Source organism: Astatotilapia calliptera, chromosome 3 (assembly GCF_964374335.1).
Source record: "Astatotilapia calliptera chromosome 3, fAstCal68.1, whole genome shotgun sequence".
In the NCBI taxonomy this organism is placed as follows: Eukaryota; Metazoa; Chordata; class Actinopteri; order Cichliformes; family Cichlidae; genus Astatotilapia; species Astatotilapia calliptera.
In genome coordinates this window covers 72,293,479-72,312,547 of record NC_137424.1, presented here as the reverse complement: position 1 = coordinate 72,312,547, position 19,069 = coordinate 72,293,479, and the positions used below count along the sequence as shown (strand labels likewise).

Below are 19,069 nucleotides of genomic sequence, written 5' to 3'. Positions count from 1 at the left end.
ACTACATTGGCAGTATGTTTGCGATCATTGTCGTACTGAAAAATGAAGTTGAAGCCAATCAGACACTACGTGGTATTACATGGTCGATCAAAATCTGGTGGAACTTTTCTACATTCATAATTTGATTAATTTGGATAAGAGCTCCAACAACACTGGCTGAAATCCAGCCTCAAAGCACGGTAGAGTATCCACGCTGTGTTAAAGACGGCTATAGACATTCACTGTTGTATCTCTCTTCGGACCTCTTCCATGCATATTTCAAATTTGGATTCATTACTCCATAAGACATATTACAGCTGATTTCTTTTTCCAGTCAATTTCTTGTGTAATTTGGCACACCTCAGCCTTATTTTTCTCTGTTCTCCTTCCTTAAGAATGGCTTATTAACAGCCACCCTTCCAACTCAGATAACTTTTGATGAGGTTTCATGAAATGTTTACAGCACTTGAGTTACTCGCCACGGCCATCCTAAATGCTAAAAACACTAAACTTTAATTCTAAATTACGTAATTAACGTTAACCAGAAAAAACAAGCCAAAGTCGAAATGTTGCTGAGCTGACCTGTGGTATGCTAGGTCTTCTAAAGCACGTATAATGTAAACAGAACTGGTCTTTGCACAGAAGCCTGTGGAGCTTCATAATTAACCTCAGTGTGTGAAGAGGACTCTCCATTTAATAATAGCTGTAATAAAATGTTATGGCCGACGGTGTTAAACGCTGCACTTGGGTCTAGCAGGGAAGATTTCAACTTTTCAATACGAATGAAGGCTGCAAACTGATTAGATTAATGTCTGATGATCTTTTCTGTGCTTCTTCAAGTTTGTAACACCAAACATATTAAAGGATGATGTAAGGCTCACAGGAAGAGTTTAATTAGACACACATTTACTATTTTCTTTATACTCTTTCTTTCTTGACATGTTTAATATGATTACTATCAGAGGAGAAAATGAACCTTGTGTAGTCTAAAAACTTTTTTATTTAATCAAACTGTAATGTTGTTGAACTCTGACGGACGTGTCTTTTAATCTTGTCAACAAATCCTTAATCATCTAAATCTGCCATTTATCATCTTGTAAAATGTTCCCTCTGCTTCTGTTGCACATCTCCCCGGACACTCTCTGCTTCACCTGTCCTGTGCAGCTGGTTCAACCCCTGCCTGCCTCCTTAAACTGGGGTGTTTAAATCTCTTTACCTCTGTTGTGAACTTCACACAAAGTTTGTGGTAACAAAATCAAACTGACGAGGATCTCGTTTGAAAAACACACACACTCACGAGACAAAATAAAAACAGACTGCTCAAAGCAAAAGCAGAGTCCTCACAGCTGGTAGTACAAACACAGTGACAACATGCGTATTAGATACCCTCAGTGCCAAAAGCATAAATATGAAAAAATGTGATCACCAAGAATATCCTAAAAATGGCATTGAGGTGGGTGTTACAGTAAAGAAAAAAAAAAGTAGCCAAATTTTCATCGGAAAATGTTGAATTTTAGTAAAAACAATGCTCTGTAGTTTGATACTGTCGTTACAGACAAAGCAGATGTTTAAAGCCTTTGGACGCACATTTGAAACGCACTCATTCTCCTTATCAGCTGGAAACATTAAAGCCGTAAAATGACTTTTTCAAACGGATAAAAACTATTGAACAGCAGCAATGATGAGCCTGTTCCAAAATTTGAATGTACATGTGTTGAAGGTGCGGGTCTTGTTGAATTATTAAACATACTTTCTTTAATTTTTCGTGCCACAAAAACAACAACTTTTAATTTTCTTCTGCTTGAGTCTCGGCCTCGGGTAGCTCTACTTATCATTGCTCAGTCAGTCGTCTGTTTGTGCTACTTTTTTTCAAGGAGCAGTGGATTATTGGTAAGGGTGACTTTATGTGTTTAGCTACTTAAGTGGAAGTACTGTGGAAAGTTTTACCTTACATACATAGATCTACCAGTACAGCTTCTGAGGTAACTGTTTACAAAATGTTATAATCTATTCAAAGGTTCTTTGCAATTTTACATTGATAAACATTATCCTTAACACATTTGGCCCACATAAAGTACTATGGCCATCACACTGTCATTTAGAATTGTTTAAATAACTCGTGTCTTAAGTCCTTCCATCAAACAGAAAATTAAAAAAAAAAAAAAACATGGTTCACTTTTACATCACAAAATGTTAGAAATATAAGCCGTTCATAACAACCTGAAAGGTTGGGAGTTTAAAATGCAAACCGATGGAAGCAGAAGTAGAAGACTATAATGTCTCAGAGCACACGGTGTCTATTAATGTGTAGACATGTATAAATAAGAGCTTAATAAAGATGCTTAATTTCTTAAGAAATAAACAGGTGTTAGTCACTTTTGATCTTTATCAAAAGTGGATGTTGCATCTGTGGCTAAACCCCTGTACCCAAAAAAACTTTAAAAATCTACTGTGTGTGAGGCTGTGTAAGTAAAGCTTGCCCTTCACACCTGCGTGTAATAAACCATTTGTTGGGGGTTGTGGATTTGGCACCTCAGCATTGTGAAAGTGGGGAAACATGTTTCTGGCTGTGCATAAGATTTCTGCTTACAACTTAGAATCTCAGTTCTAAATGAAATTCAGATGTTTTTTTAAGTATGGCTAATGTATTATTTGACTTCTAAGACACACACACACACACACACACACACACACACACACACACACACACACACACACACACACAAGAACAACACAGAGAAGAAGAAGAGGGGGTCGTTTTACTACGCATCATAAAAACGCAATCATTCATCTTCCAACTGTATCTTTCTGTTCTGGCTTTAGAGTCATAGGTTGTTTACTGAGCCGTACTTTGGGAGTCATACTGTTGTGATACTGAGGAGAAAGGGGTAAGGTTTGATAGACTAAACCCTTACACACATAACTTGAAAAACCTAAAGAGTGTGTGAGACTGCTAGCTGTGTTGTTCAGCATTAAACTCATCTACAAATGTGTTAGTAAAGAGCGACTTGTACTTCTGTCCCATTAAGCAACGGTTTAACAAATTTCACTGCAAACTATAAAAGGAATCTGGATTTATATAGAACATAGTAGTGATGGATTAAGTGCAGGAAACACTAGTATAAGGTGTCTATTGAACAAATCTCCTTCAGCGTTCAAAATGACCAAAGTGAGGCCTACAGGCGTTTCTCTCGATTGGTTGTGTTCAGGGAAAAAGCAGCTAAATACACTGAGACTGCTCCCCATTGTTAGTGAGTTAACTCTGGATATCTGTAGGTTTTGTCAAACTTGGAGTGAACAAAAGCAGAAAAACAGTAAAAGATGCAGACGGTGAAAGTCTGGTTTATTTCATGAACACAATGAAACATTTTACAGTCCACAGAGCAAAGTAGCATACATGATAAATAGATACACATAACATGAGAAGTAAAACTCGTCGTCTTACCACATGTTATATTCTGTAAACTTAAAATAACCACAGAAATTAGAGTTTAGTGTTTTAAGTCATCTATTAAAAAACATGAGTCAACATTACTGAAGTGACACTTTAACGATGCGTCTTATCACCGTGTTTATGATGATAAAACATGTTCTCTCGTTAGTAGTTGTCAGCGCTGTCACTTGTCATGAAAATGTCCAGAGCCAGGGTTCCTCTTTAATCACCATTGATCATTAATAGGGTCACAAAAGATTTGTCACATTATCCCCATAAACAAAATGCTTTTATAGAAATCATTGTGATACAAATATTTAGATTCTTGATTCACAATGTGCACGAACTCAAAATCTTTAGAGGTTCATATTTATAAAGTATCGCAAATAATACATTTATACCATTGTATGAGCTACACTTCTTGTAAAAAATTGATTGAAAAAAGCTCCTGTCGTGACCTTCCTTCTGTGAGGACACACACACACAGAGAGAGAGAGAGAGAGGGGGGGAAGATCATTAGGATTGGAGGCGTTTTTGGATTTTCACTTATTGTTGGCTTTACAGTCACATAAAATTCATTCCAATTTTTTTGCCTTTGCTTCAATTAAGGTTTTTTCTTTAAATCTACAGCAGCTTCCTTTTCAAAAAGTTTACTGACATAGTAAGGAAGTAGCTAGGGAACTCAGTAAGTATGAGCAACAACAGCTTAGGGACTGTTTCTACAATAAAGAGGAATTCATCATCATCTGCAGTTCATCAAAAAAAAAAAAAAAAAAGTGCCATTAAAAACAATTCAGCAGATCCTCAAAGTATGGATACAATCTGTTTTCAGCTGTAGAGGTACGCTTCATGTACTTATCAACATGCAGTTTAGAGGCTTGCATTAGAGTGCTTTGGTACTTGGGCCTCTTTTATTTAGCACGGTTATACCATTGTGTATTTAGCTATATAAATATGCTCAAGAGTCTATTGTATGTTTGTCATGCAATTAAAAATTCAAAAATATAATTTTTAAATCAGTAACTTTGCAAATTTAGCGCGGACCCTCACCCCTCCCTCCGGCTCCCACGGCCCCGCTGTCACCGTAAGACTCATACTCTTCCCCCAAGTATGCTGCTATTTCCCCGCGCCCCAATAATTCTTGTCCTTTTTTCTGTTGCAGCCTCCCACAGTCCCGTTTTCGGCGTTCCTGCGCGACTCATCTCCCGGTCCCTTGGTTTCTCGAGTTTCACGCGTGTTTTCCTTCTACCCTCCCGGGACACCTTCAGTTAAAATAAAGTTTATTTTCTCGTACTCCTGTGTGTGTTGGCTCTGCTTCTGGGTCCAGCTTGTGCGCTGAACTTCGGTTCATGACACTAATAGTTTTAAATAGAGCACCACAAACAACAGGTATTCCTTTAGAAATAAACTTTTCTTGTGTTACTTCTAAAAACTACAGATTCTTAACTCTGCAACAGTTAGACAGAGTTGGTTACAGTTAGGCCCTCAACAGTCAGCAAAACAAGTCATAAAACAATAAAAGAGGCTGCCTTATCAAGAGCATCCCAGCACTGTAGTTCCATTACAATCAGTTTCCTTTATTTTATCTTATCATGTCAGAGGCCAACTGAAACCAAGTCCACCTATATAAAAACACCCCACCAGACACACAGTAGTTTCCTCAGCACTTCACAATTCCCCCCCCAAGGTATAGCGTTTTAACTTTTTATTTTTTCGGATCCCAGACACAGCGGTGTGAGGTAGTTAGCACACAGTTTGGACGTGTAGAAAACATTGCTTGTTTGGAACACATCAGCAGAGAGGTAGAGTTCATAGCTGTTCATAAGAGTTTAATTTAATCAAACCTCATTTTACGGATCTAAGTGGCTCCTCATCACTAGCCAATTCACCATTTTATTTAAATATCTGAATTTTCGGAATGAGGATCCAAGCGGGACACAGAGGCTGCTTTAACGCACCAGAATGCAAATATAAATAAAAGCCTGACTATCCTGAGAGCCTAGCTGCAGCGAGACCTTTCTTTCACACGGATTCCTGGATGTGCGTCAGATCCGACTTTGCTACCCGCACAGAGCGTTTCTGACAGTCGGGCGCTGCTTATACAATAGAGAAAAGCAACAATACACCGTGTTTCTCTGCTCCAAGGTAAGGATGTCTGTTATACCCAGCGCATAAATGTCTCTGTGTTAACGTTGATTATTCAAACCCTGTTGAAAATGTGACACATTTGTTATCCAAAAACATTTCCTCTAAATTTGCAAAGTTACTGATTTAAAAATTATATTTTTGAATTTTTAATTGCATGACAAACATACAATAGACTCTTGAGCATATTTATATAGCTAAATACACAATGGTATAACCGTGCTAAATAAAAGAGGCCCAAGTACCAAAGCACTCTAATGCAAGCCTCTAAACTGCATGTTGATAAGTACATGAAGCGTACCTCTACAGCTGAAAACAGATTGTATCCATACTTTGAGGATCTGCTGAATTGTTTTTAATGGCACTTTTTTTTTTTTTTTTTGATGAACTGCAGATGATGATGAATTCCTCTTTATTGTAGAAACAGTCCCTAAGCTGTTGTTGCTCATACTTACTGAGTTCCCTAGCTACTTCCTTACTATGTCAGTAAACTTTTTGAAAAGGAAGCTGCTGTAGATTTAAAGAAAAAACCTTAATTGAAGCAAAGGCAAAAAAATTGGAATGAATTTTATGTGACTGTAAAGCCAACAATAAGTGAAAATCCAAAAACGCCTCCAATCCTAATGATCTTCCCCCCTCTCTCTCTCTCTCTCTCTGTGTGTGTGTCCTCACAGAAGGAAGGTCACGACAGGAGCTTTTTTCAATCAATTTTTTACAAGAAGTGTAGCTCATACAATGGTATAAATGTATTATTTGCGATACTTTATAAATATGAACCTCTAAAGATTTTGAGTTCGTGCACATTGTGAATCAAGAATCTAAATATTTGTATCACAATGATTTCTATAAAAGCATTTTGTTTATGGGGATAATGTGACAAATCTTTTGTGACCCTATTAATGATCAATGGTGATTAAAGAGGAACCCTGGCTCTGGACATTTTCATGACAAGTGACAGCGCTGACAACTACTAACGAGAGAACATGTTTTATCATCATAAACACGGTGATAAGACGCATCGTTAAAGTGTCACTTCAGTAATGTTGACTCATGTTTTTTAATAGATGACTTAAAACACTAAACTCTAATTTCTGTGGTTATTTTAAGTTTACAGAATATAACATGTGGTAAGACGACGAGTTTTACTTCTCATGTTATGTGTATCTATTTATCATGTATGCTACTTTGCTCTGTGGACTGTAAAATGTTTCATTGTGTTCATGAAATAAACCAGACTTTCACCGTCTGCATCTTTTACTGTTTTTCTGCTTTTGTTCACTCCAAGTTTGACAAAACCTACAGATATCCAGAGTTAACTCACTAACAATGGGGAGCAGTCTCAGTGTATTTAGCTGCTTTTTCCCTGAACACAACCAATCGAGAGAAACGCCTGTAGGCCTCACTTTGGTCATTTTGAACGCTGAAGGAGATTTGTTCAATAGACACCTTATACTAGTGTTTCCTGCACTTAATCCATCACTACTATGTTCTATATAAATCCAGATTCCTTTTATAGTTTGCAGTGAAATTTGTTAAACCGTTGCTTAATGGGACAGAAGTACAAGTCGCTCTTTACTAACACATTTGTAGATGAGTTTAATGCTGAACAACACAGCTAGCAGTCTCACACACTCTTTAGGTTTTTCAAGTTATGTGTGTAAGGGTTTAGTCTATCAAACCTTACCCCTTTCTCCTCAGTATCACAACAGTATGACTCCCAAAGTACGGCTCAGTAAACAACCTATGACTCTAAAGCCAGAACAGAAAGATACAGTTGGAAGATGAATGATTGCGTTTTTATGATGCGTAGTAAAACGACCCCCTCTTCTTCTTCTCTGTGTTGTTCTTGTGTGTGTGTGTGTGTGTGTGTGTGTGTGTGTGTGTGTGTGTGTGTGTCTTAGAAGTCAAATAATACATTAGCCATACTTAAAAAAACATCTGAATTTCATTTAGAACTGAGATTCTAAGTTGTAAGCAGAAATCTTATGCACAGCCAGAAACATGTTTCCCCACTTTCACAATGCTGAGGTGCCAAATCCACAACCCCCAACAAATGGTTTATTACACGCAGGTGTGAAGGGCAAGCTTTACTTACACAGCCTCACACACAGTAGATTTTTAAAGTTTTTTTGGGTACAGGGGTTTAGCCACAGATGCAACATCCACTTTTGATAAAGATCAAAAGTGACTAACACCTGTTTATTTCTTAAGAAATTAAGCATCTTTATTAAGCTCTTATTTATACATGTCTACACATTAATAGACACCGTGTGCTCTGAGACATTATAGTCTTCTACTTCTGCTTCCATCGGTTTGCATTTTAAACTCCCAACCTTTCAGGTTGTTATGAACGGCTTATATTTCTAACATTTTGTGATGTAAAAGTGAACCATGTTTTTTTTTTTTTTAATTTTCTGTTTGATGGAAGGACTTAAGACACGAGTTATTTAAACAATTCTAAATGACAGTGTGATGGCCATAGTACTTTATGTGGGCCAAATGTGTTAAGGATAATGTTTATCAATGTAAAATTGCAAAGAACCTTTGAATAGATTATAACATTTTGTAAACAGTTACCTCAGAAGCTGTACTGGTAGATCTATGTATGTAAGGTAAAACTTTCCACAGTACTTCCACTTAAGTAGCTAAACACATAAAGTCACCCTTACCAATAATCCACTGCTCCTTGAAAAAAAGTAGCACAAACAGACGACTGACTGAGCAATGATAAGTAGAGCTACCCGAGGCCGAGACTCAAGCAGAAGAAAATTAAAAGTTGTTGTTTTTGTGGCACGAAAAATTAAAGAAAGTATGTTTAATAATTCAACAAGACCCGCACCTTCAACACATGTACATTCAAATTTTGGAACAGGCTCATCATTGCTGCTGTTCAATAGTTTTTATCCGTTTGAAAAAGTCATTTTACGGCTTTAATGTTTCCAGCTGATAAGGAGAATGAGTGCGTTTCAAATGTGCGTCCAAAGGCTTTAAACATCTGCTTTGTCTGTAACGACAGTATCAAACTACAGAGCATTGTTTTTACTAAAATTCAACATTTTCCGATGAAAATTTGGCTACTTTTTTTTTTCTTTACTGTAACACCCACCTCAATGCCATTTTTAGGATATTCTTGGTGATCACATTTTTTCATATTTATGCTTTTGGCACTGAGGGTATCTAATACGCATGTTGTCACTGTGTTTGTACTACCAGCTGTGAGGACTCTGCTTTTGCTTTGAGCAGTCTGTTTTTATTTTGTCTCGTGAGTGTGTGTGTTTTTCAAACGAGATCCTCGTCAGTTTGATTTTGTTACCACAAACTTTGTGTGAAGTTCACAACAGAGGTAAAGAGATTTAAACACCCCAGTTTAAGGAGGCAGGCAGGGGTTGAACCAGCTGCACAGGACAGGTGAAGCAGAGAGTGTCCGGGGAGATGTGCAACAGAAGCAGAGGGAACATTTTACAAGATGATAAATGGCAGATTTAGATGATTAAGGATTTGTTGACAAGATTAAAAGACACGTCCGTCAGAGTTCAACAACATTACAGTTTGATTAAATAAAAAAGTTTTTAGACTACACAAGGTTCATTTTCTCCTCTGATAGTAATCATATTAAACATGTCAAGAAAGAAAGAGTATAAAGAAAATAGTAAATGTGTGTCTAATTAAACTCTTCCTGTGAGCCTTACATCATCCTTTAATATGTTTGGTGTTACAAACTTGAAGAAGCACAGAAAAGATCATCAGACATTAATCTAATCAGTTTGCAGCCTTCATTCGTATTGAAAAGTTGAAATCTTCCCTGCTAGACCCAAGTGCAGCGTTTAACACCGTCGGCCATAACATTTTATTACAGCTATTATTAAATGGAGAGTCCTCTTCACACACTGAGGTTAATTATGAAGCTCCACAGGCTTCTGTGCAAAGACCAGTTCTGTTTACATTATACGTGCTTTAGAAGACCTAGCATACCACAGGTCAGCTCAGCAACATTTCGACTTTGGCTTGTTTTTTCTGGTTAACGTTAATTACGTAATTTAGAATTAAAGTTTAGTGTTTTTAGCATTTAGGATGGCCGTGGCGAGTAACTCAAGTGCTGTAAACATTTCATGAAACCTCATCAAAAGTTATCTGAGTTGGAAGGGTGGCTGTTAATAAGCCATTCTTAAGGAAGGAGAACAGAGAAAAATAAGGCTGAGGTGTGCCAAATTACACAAGAAATTGACTGGAAAAAGAAATCAGCTGTAATATGTCTTATGGAGTAATGAATCCAAATTTGAAATATGCATGGAAGAGGTCCGAAGAGAGATACAACAGTGAATGTCTATAGCCGTCTTTAACACAGCGTGGATACTCTACCGTGCTTTGAGGCTGGATTTCAGCCAGTGTTGTTGGAGCTCTTATCCAAATTAATCAAATTATGAATGTAGAAAAGTTCCACCAGATTTTGATCGACCATGTAATACCACGTAGTGTCTGATTGGCTTCAACTTCATTTTTCAGTACGACAATGATCGCAAACATACTGCCAATGTAGTCAAAGTATGCCTGGATGAAACAACGCATCAGTCATGGATTGATCTCTCCAGGGTTCGAACCTCAAGATAATCGAAGCAGTGTGGGATCATCTTGACAGAAAACAAAACAAAAGGCAGCCAGCATCCAAAGAAGAGTCTCGGATGTCTTTCAAGAAGCCTGCAGAACTAAGAAATTACAAGAAAGCTTACCTATTAGAGTTTAAGCTGTGTTGAAGAATGAAAGGCAGCTTTAACTGGACAAAAGGGGAAAAAAAATCCCACATTGACAGCTAACTCAAGAGACAAAAAGCATTAGAACTCAAGTCATTACCTTACTTAAGGATAAATAAGTTAATTAATTACATTAATGCATAAGCAGAAAATAACCTACAGTAACTGCTTTGCGATATGGAAGTGCAAAAGACAACTGAAAGGGAGGATAGTTTCTATATATGTGGTTTCTATTAAGGGACAGAGGAACGATAAGAAATCAAGGACAAGGAGTGTGGTGTAGATAAGTGAGGAAATCCGATCATTACTACAAATTTAGTTGAAATTTAAATATTTTAACTATGGTGCCTCCTGTGAGGGCTGTCTGTTTTCCACATTCTGCAACGGTAAAATACGACTTAGAGGCGGATATTTGTTTTACTTTATGGGCAACAGTTGTTGACAAAACTTGACTCTGAGAAAAAAAAACTCTTTCCCACAGAGGGGAATAAACTTATTCGAATATGAGCTTTTTTCCCCGCTAAGACTTGTTTTATGGGGAGATGTACGAAATTATTTACCGGGTTACAAGCAACGATAATATCGGATGTTGACTCCTCAGCGTCATCATTTTCTATCTATTGAGAAAACTTATTGTTAAAGTATTGAAGAAAAAAACTATTCTGCCGTCTCACTCCTCCTTGACCCGCAGTGTGTGTGTGTGTGTGTGTGTGTGTGTGTGTGTGTGTGTGTGTGTGTGTGTGTGTGTGTGTGTGTGTGTGTGTGTGTGTGATCGGCGGCGTTGTTTGAACGGAATGCTGACATAATATTCACGGATTCTTCCTCGCGATTGGTAGAACTGTCACAGTAGGGGCTGAGTAGATATCGACTCCCCTCCCGTTTCTTCTCTCATTTTATCCTAGTCTAGCGAAGCATCTGTTTTTCGCATCTTTCTCTTGACAATACCAATAGTTAGAGAGGGTTGTTTTTTTTTTTTTTTTTTGATTGCCTTCTTGCGAACGCCGTCTGTTTTCCACATTCTGCAACGGTAAAATATGACTTTGAGACGGGTATTTGTTTTACCAAATGGGCAACAGTTGTCTGACCTTGTTCTTACTGTTGACAAAACTCGCCTCATGGTTGACTCTGAGAAAAAAACTCTTTCCCACAGAGGGGAATAAACTTATTCGAATATGAGCTTTTTTCCACTAAGACTTGTTTTATGGGGAGATGTACGAAATTATTTACCGGGTTACAAGCAATGATAATATCGGATGTTGACTCCTCAGCGTCATCATTTTCTATCTATTGAGAAAACTTATTGTTAAAGTATTGAAGAAAAAAAACTCCTCCTTGGTCCCGCGGGGTGTGTGTGTGTGTGTGTGTGTGTGTGTGTGTGTGTGTGTGTGAAACAAGATCGCCTGTCGCTGGTTTGTTTTTCAGTCTCTCAAAAGGAAAAGTAGTATTCACTAAGGGACAGTTATCCGTTTTTACACATAGGCAGTCTGTAGGTTACAAGCGGATAGAAAGTTCTTCTTTTCATCACAAGCTATGGTGTATCTTAAAGGTTTTTTTACAGCGTCTGTATTATAGGAAAATAAAATTACTATTGAAATCTCTACAGGAAGTCACTCTTTATTTCCATTACAAACGCCGGTGCAGCTTAAGAAAGTAAAATTACATCCGCTCTGTCTCTCTATACATCACAGAATCAGCTGCTGCATCACCGCTGTGCTTAGGGAACATGACGCAACAGGTCTGAAAATGACTAGACACTTCCGGAGTATTTCCGGTAGGGTCATAAGGTCCGGATCGATGTCTTCCACACTGTAAACCCGAATCAGTTGACTGAACTTAAAACATTTGTGGAAACTGATTACCTCAAAAGTTTTAAGTACACAAACTCATCTTTTCTAAGTATGGGGTACTCAAAATTTGTATTTATTGTTAACTTAAAAATTTTAAATTATATTTTTATTTTATTAATTGAGCTTTACTTAAAAACTATATACTTTAATTTTAATTTTTGTGTTTTTTGTAGTTTACTATTTTGATCCAACACAATGCAATTATATTACAAACTAAACGCAAATTATATGATTATTAATTAAAAGAAATGTATTATTAAATGTTTGAGTGTAGACTAGTAAAAAAAATTAGAGAAATTCATTTACTTCACATTTTGTTTATTTAACATTTTTTATGGAAATGTAAAAACATCACTTAGTGTTTTTATAAAACCACTAACATGGACATTGGCACCATAAAGTGAGCATTATAAATTCAATGTAGAACATGTATCTTTTTATAAAATCACAAAGGACAACATCAGTCCTAATTGCATCTTTCTCAAAATACATAAATTCAAAATAAAAAGTCAAATACTAATCACTTTTGTTTGAAAAAGAAATGAAAAACAATTTTATAAAATGGGTACAAATAAAGATGATCATCTTCCAAATAACCAGAGCAAAGTTAGGTAAACTGATGGAATTAGATCCACCCAAAGTCTGTAGTAAACTTAAAGTGCTTTAAATAAAGTGCTTAAAACAAAGTGCTCAGTAACAGAGTGCATGTCCTAACAAACATTGCCTTATATTCCTTCCAGAACTACTCTTTCAGCAACAAATCATTTTTAAAAGCATGTAGGCAGGGTTTCAGAGGTTTGCCGTCAACAAGCCCCATGAAGATTTTTTGGACAAAGGTAAATGTGTGAACGAGCTTCCTGGGGTAGTCTAAATGCAGAGCATAGATCAAGCCAAACAATAAGGCAAATGCATCTGCAAATCTGGGAATATCACGCATCACCAAGTCGCCTTCCACCACAATGGCCATGCTTGAGGAAGTAAAATGGACTGGACTGGTCTGGGAAGCGCCGTCGGTAACCACTGTGAGAAGGGCAACTGGAGTGTCAATGAGGGTCGACTCATCCAATGTGTCCGCCTGGAATAGACACAGTATCAATAAGTAAGGTTGGTTTGAGAGAATGTGACAAGCAAGACCTGTAATCTAGCAAAAAATTCAGCAGTGTAGTGGGTTACTTTGTAACGGGTTAGGGTACTCTACTTTTTTGAAAAATGTACATTAACGCGTTAGCTTCTTGCATTACATAATTAGTATGTTTGTTATTTTTCTAAAAAAAAAAAAAAAAAAAAAAGAAGTCATTTTTTATTTTATGACTTTATCTCAAAAAGAAACTAAATCTTGACTTCAGCCTTGTTTTTGGGGCCACCTGCAGCATAGCCGAAGTGCTGTGATACGCCTGTGCCCTGCTCCTGACCCTGTGTGTGTGTGTGAGGGTTTTCTAAAGAGAGGGTATTTTGCTTGTACAATTTGGTAGCTGCTAGGGTATTAAATTGTATTTAAAAAAATCCATGGTGTTTTATCTCACTGGCAGAATTTAAGTGATGCAAAAATACACTTACATTACATGTCTTAAAGAATTCTGGGTCCTCCTCCCGCAGGTATACAGGAAGGGCACGAAGCACTGCAGTGCGTTTCACGTTGATATCAGGCGCCTCCTAAAAAGGGAAAAGAAAAGTTCATTGAACACAAAGTTTTCAGGTGTCATTCTTTTAGGGAGAATACATGTTTATGAAACTGCATGACATGTGACTCTACATAATTTTGGAGACATTTCTTTTAAGACACAACCTTTCTGTCTCTTATGACAAAGAGTCTGTATCTTACTCATTTGACAAAAATCCTACACAGTATTTTAAAGTAACATACCAGATCAGAGCTGTAATCTGTATAAAACACAGATGTTCAAAGCAAGGAAAAATTGAGTTTTTATCAGTGAAACTTTTAATTTGTGTTAATTTTATCATTATCAATATTCACCTGAAGATCATAATGATTCAGGATGGTTCGCAGAGCCTCTGATATCTTGCCAGTCCGTGCAGCCTTCTGTCTGTATAGAGCCATAAGTCGTGGTGTGTGTCTGTCAAGTTCAGCGTAGAACTGGTCAGTGATAATTATATACTCAGCCATCATTACAGCTTTCAAAAATTTCAAAAGTACACTGTACATTTCATGACAAAATAAACACTTAGCATGGTAAAAAAAAAAAAACCTTACAATTACTGCTGTTTACTTTGAGTGCAGTCTTGAATTCTATGGCCGATCATCCAACAGTCCAAAACATAGGTAAGAATTTCAGATGTTACAAAGTCACAGGCCATCATTCCATTTAGTCATGGTAAACAGTAACCCTCTTTTAGTTTTAAGTTTTTACCATATAATCAACATTGTCTCACCATGTATAAATTCTGTTAAGTTGGAAAAAAAAAAAAGCAAAAAAAAAAAAAAGCACAATTTACACTGCAGTTATTTTAAAAAACCAAGCCAAACTGCGGGATAAATCTTTGCAAAGACACATTGTTATGCAATAGTACATAATACATCAGTGAGATACTTGTAATATTACACAGAACTTCTACTTACAAACTACTTCTTTTACAGGCTGCTGCTTAAGATAGAAGTTGCCACTGCTAGCTAAGTCACTTTTGAATGATGCTAATGAGAAGAAGAAAAAAACCCGGCCGAACAATGAGGCTGCTGTTGTAAAAACGCCAACTTTCTTGCGTTGGCAATGGGTCGTTAAAATATCACTAAGACACTTTCTTTATGTGCAATTCTTATTAAAACTGTGTTTTAATCGGTTAAAACTGTAAAACTGACGATATCATCGGTTTGAAAAAGAGCGCGAACAACAGCGAACAACAATTCACTACCTGGGTCTGTGCTGTTTAACACAACGGCGCATTCAAAAACAAGTTAATGGCTGCAACATATTAATATACTTGCTTTTTTACGGAAAAAATAAACATAACGAAGGTTCCGTTTTACTTACAAGTTTCTCCAAATGTGCTCTCCGGTCGCTCGAGAAGGGCAGCCATATTGAACAGAATTTTCTGTCAACGTCGTTCAGGTTAGAGAGAAAACGTCATGACGTCATGACGTACAAATGCGGAGCTCGAAAAAAAAAACATTTACTCAAAAATCATAATTAAAAAAGCAGTATTTACTCTTAACTTCTAAGCCATGTACAATTATAACTGTTTGAATCGTTAAGAGAACAGAAAAGTTTTAAGTTGTTTCAACTTTGTGACGCATTTTAATTGTTGTATCCACAAACTTTATAAGTCAGGTGGACTGTTGGGGTTTACAGTGCATAGTAAATATGCTGTATTTGAATATGTCATATTCAAAGCCTTCTTCTTTGGGAGAGCAGATCTCATCGGACACAGGAACGCTGCGGGGCTGCAGAAGGAAATCCATCTTGTGTCTGTGCCTTAGAAATTGTGACGGGGCTCCACCTCTCTGCTTTTTTATTCCCCTCCAACAGATGGCGCGCTTCCGGAGGTTCCCCCCTCCTTTCTCGGGGTGCAATTCGTTACGGTTAGCAACAGATGGCGCGCTTCCGGGGTTCGCCCCCCCCCTTTCTCCGGATACGATTCGTCACGCGGGGGGTTCGCCCCCCTTTCTCCGGATACGATTCGTCACGCGGGGGGTTTCCCACGGAGGGGAGGGGCGGGGGGTCAAAAGGTCGTGATTAGGGCCATCAATCACTTCGGATCAAATTTTGTCATAAGCTGTATGGGATTATCTCTCTCAAGTGAATTGCACATTTCAAGTATTGAGTCTATTGCACTGTTGACTATTTACAAAAAGTATTGCACAAGGTATTGTACAGTGAGGTGAAGAGGCACTACAGCTTAGTTGTTCCCCCCTCCTTTGTCCTCCTGTTTCCCCTCCCTCTCCCCTTCAGAGAGGAGTTAAACAGTTTGATGGCGTGTGGGACAAAGGAGTTTTTAAGTCTGTTAGTTCTTGTCTTGGGGAGAAGCAACCTGTCACTGAACAGACTCTTCTGATTGTTTATGGCCGTGTGCAGAGGATGCCCAGCATTGTCCATAATGTCCAGCAGTTTCTTTAGTGTCCTTTTCTCTGCCACTGTCACCAGAGTGTCCAGCTTCATGCCGACCACAGAGCTAGCCCTCCTGATCAGTTTCTCCAGCCTGGATGAGTCCTTCTTTGCTGTGCTGCTCCCCCAGCACACCACAGCATAGGCTGGGCCAATCTGGGATATGGTTTTTCAATTTTGTTGTCCGGGTGTAATTCGGGAGAAATTGGGGAGAATGGTGTGGCTGTGGGAGATTTTCGGGAGGGGCACTGAAATTCGGGATTCTCACAAAAAAATTGGGAGGGTTCGCATGTATGGCCTAGCATAGCCTGTAACGTTTTTATGACAGACACATTTTATGAGTGAAACTTGACTTTAAGTGACTTACAGGTTTCTTTTTGAAAAATACTTTCTTATATCCAGAGATGGGCAGTAACGCGTTACTTGTAACGCGTTATTGCCCATCCTCCTCTCCTCCTCGCAGCGCAGGCTTGCCGCTGCTAAAACTAAACGGAGCTCCCTGTAAGGCGCAGCCAATCACATTGTCCATATTTGTCACATGAGGTAGGACTCCAGTAGAGAACATAATTTAACTCTTTCTGCACCGCTGGGTGAATGAGATGTTGATTGATCGCTGTTTTTTTCTTCTTCTTTCTATCGTTTTTGTTTTAATTTACTGTCTTTACTTGAGAAGATCAAATTATTGGTGGGGACATGTCCCTTCCATCCATGCCAAATGTACGCCCTTGCGTTACACCCCAATTTAACATCACCGCACTAGAAATTAGAATCAGACTTATGGGAAAGGAGACCCCTTGGACATAAATCAGCATGATGAGAACTATTGAAAAGAAAAGAAAAATTATCTAAGGAGAATTAATCAATTTCCATCTGCTAACATGGGGGGGGGGTTATGACCTACACTGCAGCCAGACACTAGGGGGCGATAGAGACGTTTTGGTTTCATTTTTGGGGTACTGTCGCATCGTCCATGGTCGTGTCCAAATTCATGGGCTGCATCTTCCTGAGGCTGCATTTGTAGACCGATTACGTCACAGCGATGCGCCGAAGGCTGTCCAAATTCGTAGACAGGAACTCTTTTTCCCCGAATTTGAAGGGTGGGTCGGGTGTGTCCTTCGTGGCCTACCATATCCCAGAATTCATAGCGCAGCCCAGCCAAACTCCAGTTTCCAATAATGGCGGCCGCTACTAAGTTTTAAAATTACTGTTACTAATCTTTCTGGGTCACAAAATAAACTTTTAACATATTTTCAGGCAAGAAAGTAGCTTTGTAAACATCAAATATCTGCTCGGTTTATCAAGATATCGCATATTTGCAAAAGTGCTTCGACGTTTTCGGAGCATCTGCTACCCACCAGCCCAACCATAACCTAAAAATGTTATTGTTGGGCTTTTTTCAGTGTTTTATTTGCTCGTGAGTAAATCGGTTTGGCTGAGATTAAAGTTATTAGATTAGATTAGATAAAATAAAACTTTATTAATCCCCCAGGATTTTCACACAGCTGAATAAACGTCAAGCAGAAAACTGATTAAACAGAAGTGTGAGACGGTCGAGAATTTACGCCAGTGTCCTGTTATATTTTAGATAGCAAGGAGCAGACGGCCGAGTTTATTAAACTCCACCGAGACAGCGGTGAAGCTAATCAGAAGGCTAGACCGTCCAATTTCCCCAGCCGTTTACTTCCGGCCTACCCGACCTTCTGAGGACCCGGCCCACGTAGACCGCGAAGGCCGGGTCCTCAGGAGGATGCAGTCCATGAATTAGGACACATGCTCTATTGTCATTGATCTCTCCTGCCTCCCCTTTCCCTCATCCAACTCCTGGCCTCTGTGGAAGCTCCGCCACTATCAGCACCAAACTTTTTTACACATCGGCCAGCATCTGGCCAATCCACCACATTTCATTGTTTATACCATTAAAGAAAAACGAAAAATAACCATCGGCCCACCGGGCAAATGCCCGATGGCAAGTCCAGCTATGACTTCAGTCTTTCTGTCACTGAATTTTAAAAAGCTAAGAGTCTCTTTAGTAAATACAGCAGCAACGATCAAAAGACGTGTTTGAGCTGCTGCAGATGTTAGTAAATCTGACCCTAAATGTTCCTTCTTCTTTAACATTCAAACGTTGTAATGAAGGGATATTTTAACAGGCTGTTCTCGTTTATATGACTTCCATAAAACAACAGGGTTAGAACACATTGTGACGAAGTAAGATGTTTGTTTTGTAGTCCATCTTCAGCACAATGTAGTTTCAACAGGCGGACATCCGGTGTCACATTGTTACAGAGAGACGAGTGTAAGGCTGTTCCAATTCTCAGCACCGCTCCTCTCTTTTCCTGAGTCCTTAGCAATTCTCCTTCCCACGATGACGTTTTCTTCGAAGCCAAGGAAAAGAGTTTGGGAAAATGAGATAGGCCCTAATTTTGAAATTTTAAATAACACCCACGTGGTTACGTTGCCCAGCTGAGTCACGTGGCCGCACAGCAACAAATCACTGCAGAGCCGGAAAAGGAGGCGGAGCAAAGTGTGTGTGCAGGAGAGGAGTCGAGCAGAGAGAGCTGCTTTTTCCATGAAACGGGAGTGAAGTAGTAAACTTACAGGAACATATACAACTACCAACGTTGGGATCAATTTCTGCATCGATCTGCACACCCTTGTCTCCTGGATCGTAGCTCAGATCAGCGTGAACCACGTGGGTCTCTGCTCCCTGATCTGTTTCTTAAGACTTCCAGCTTCATCACGGAGTTTCTCTCGGTTTGTGGGCTCATCTAAAGGTAAGCACCGAGCTAACTTTAATGTGGGTTCAGTTTATGTTGAGTTTAGCTCTGTTGAGAAATAATAGATTGCTTGCTATACATT

The 19,069-nt window shown here is 38.6% G+C and overlaps 3 protein-coding genes and 1 long non-coding RNA gene across 7 annotated transcripts in view; 2 read left to right on the top strand and 2 right to left on the bottom strand.

Moving 5' to 3' along the window:
- The window catches only part of LOC113015028 (junctional adhesion molecule-like), a 357,528-nt gene that overhangs the window by 253,260 nt on the left and 85,199 nt on the right, over window positions 1-19,069 (bottom strand). The window lies entirely within an intron of this gene.
- LOC145425820 (uncharacterized) lies at window positions 5,030-6,803 on the top strand. The gene is made up of 2 exons (XR_013906576.1): window positions 5,030-5,557; window positions 6,232-6,803. It is a non-coding gene; the product is annotated as an uncharacterized LOC145425820 (long non-coding RNA).
- Window positions 12,454-15,436, bottom strand: LOC113025862 (uncharacterized). Of its 2 annotated transcripts, XM_080299227.1 has the most exons (5): window positions 15,140-15,436; window positions 14,365-14,400; window positions 14,128-14,227; window positions 13,710-13,805; window positions 12,454-13,227 (listed from the first exon to the last, which is right to left on the bottom strand). In XM_080299227.1, exons 3-5 carry the CDS (start codon window positions 14,209-14,211, stop codon window positions 12,895-12,897), a joined length of 513 nt encoding a protein of 170 aa, XP_080155353.1. In that variant the 5' UTR covers window positions 14,212-14,227; window positions 14,365-14,400; window positions 15,140-15,436; the 3' UTR covers window positions 12,454-12,894. The 2 variants fall into 2 exon arrangements, with proteins under 2 accessions (XP_080155353.1, XP_080155352.1); XM_080299226.1 differs by lacking the exon at window positions 14,365-14,400 and having other exon boundaries at window positions 15,140-15,434.
- LOC145425795 (uncharacterized) overlaps window positions 18,546-19,069 on the top strand; it is a 46,243-nt gene continuing 45,719 nt past the window's right edge. Inside the window, exon 1 of one of the 3 annotated variants that reach the window (XM_080299212.1) lies at window positions 18,546-18,984. The gene's annotated coding sequence lies outside the window, so the exon portion shown is untranslated. The remainder of the gene's footprint in view (window positions 18,985-19,069) is intronic. The other 2 variants (XR_013906534.1, XR_013906533.1) reach the window with 2 other exon arrangements.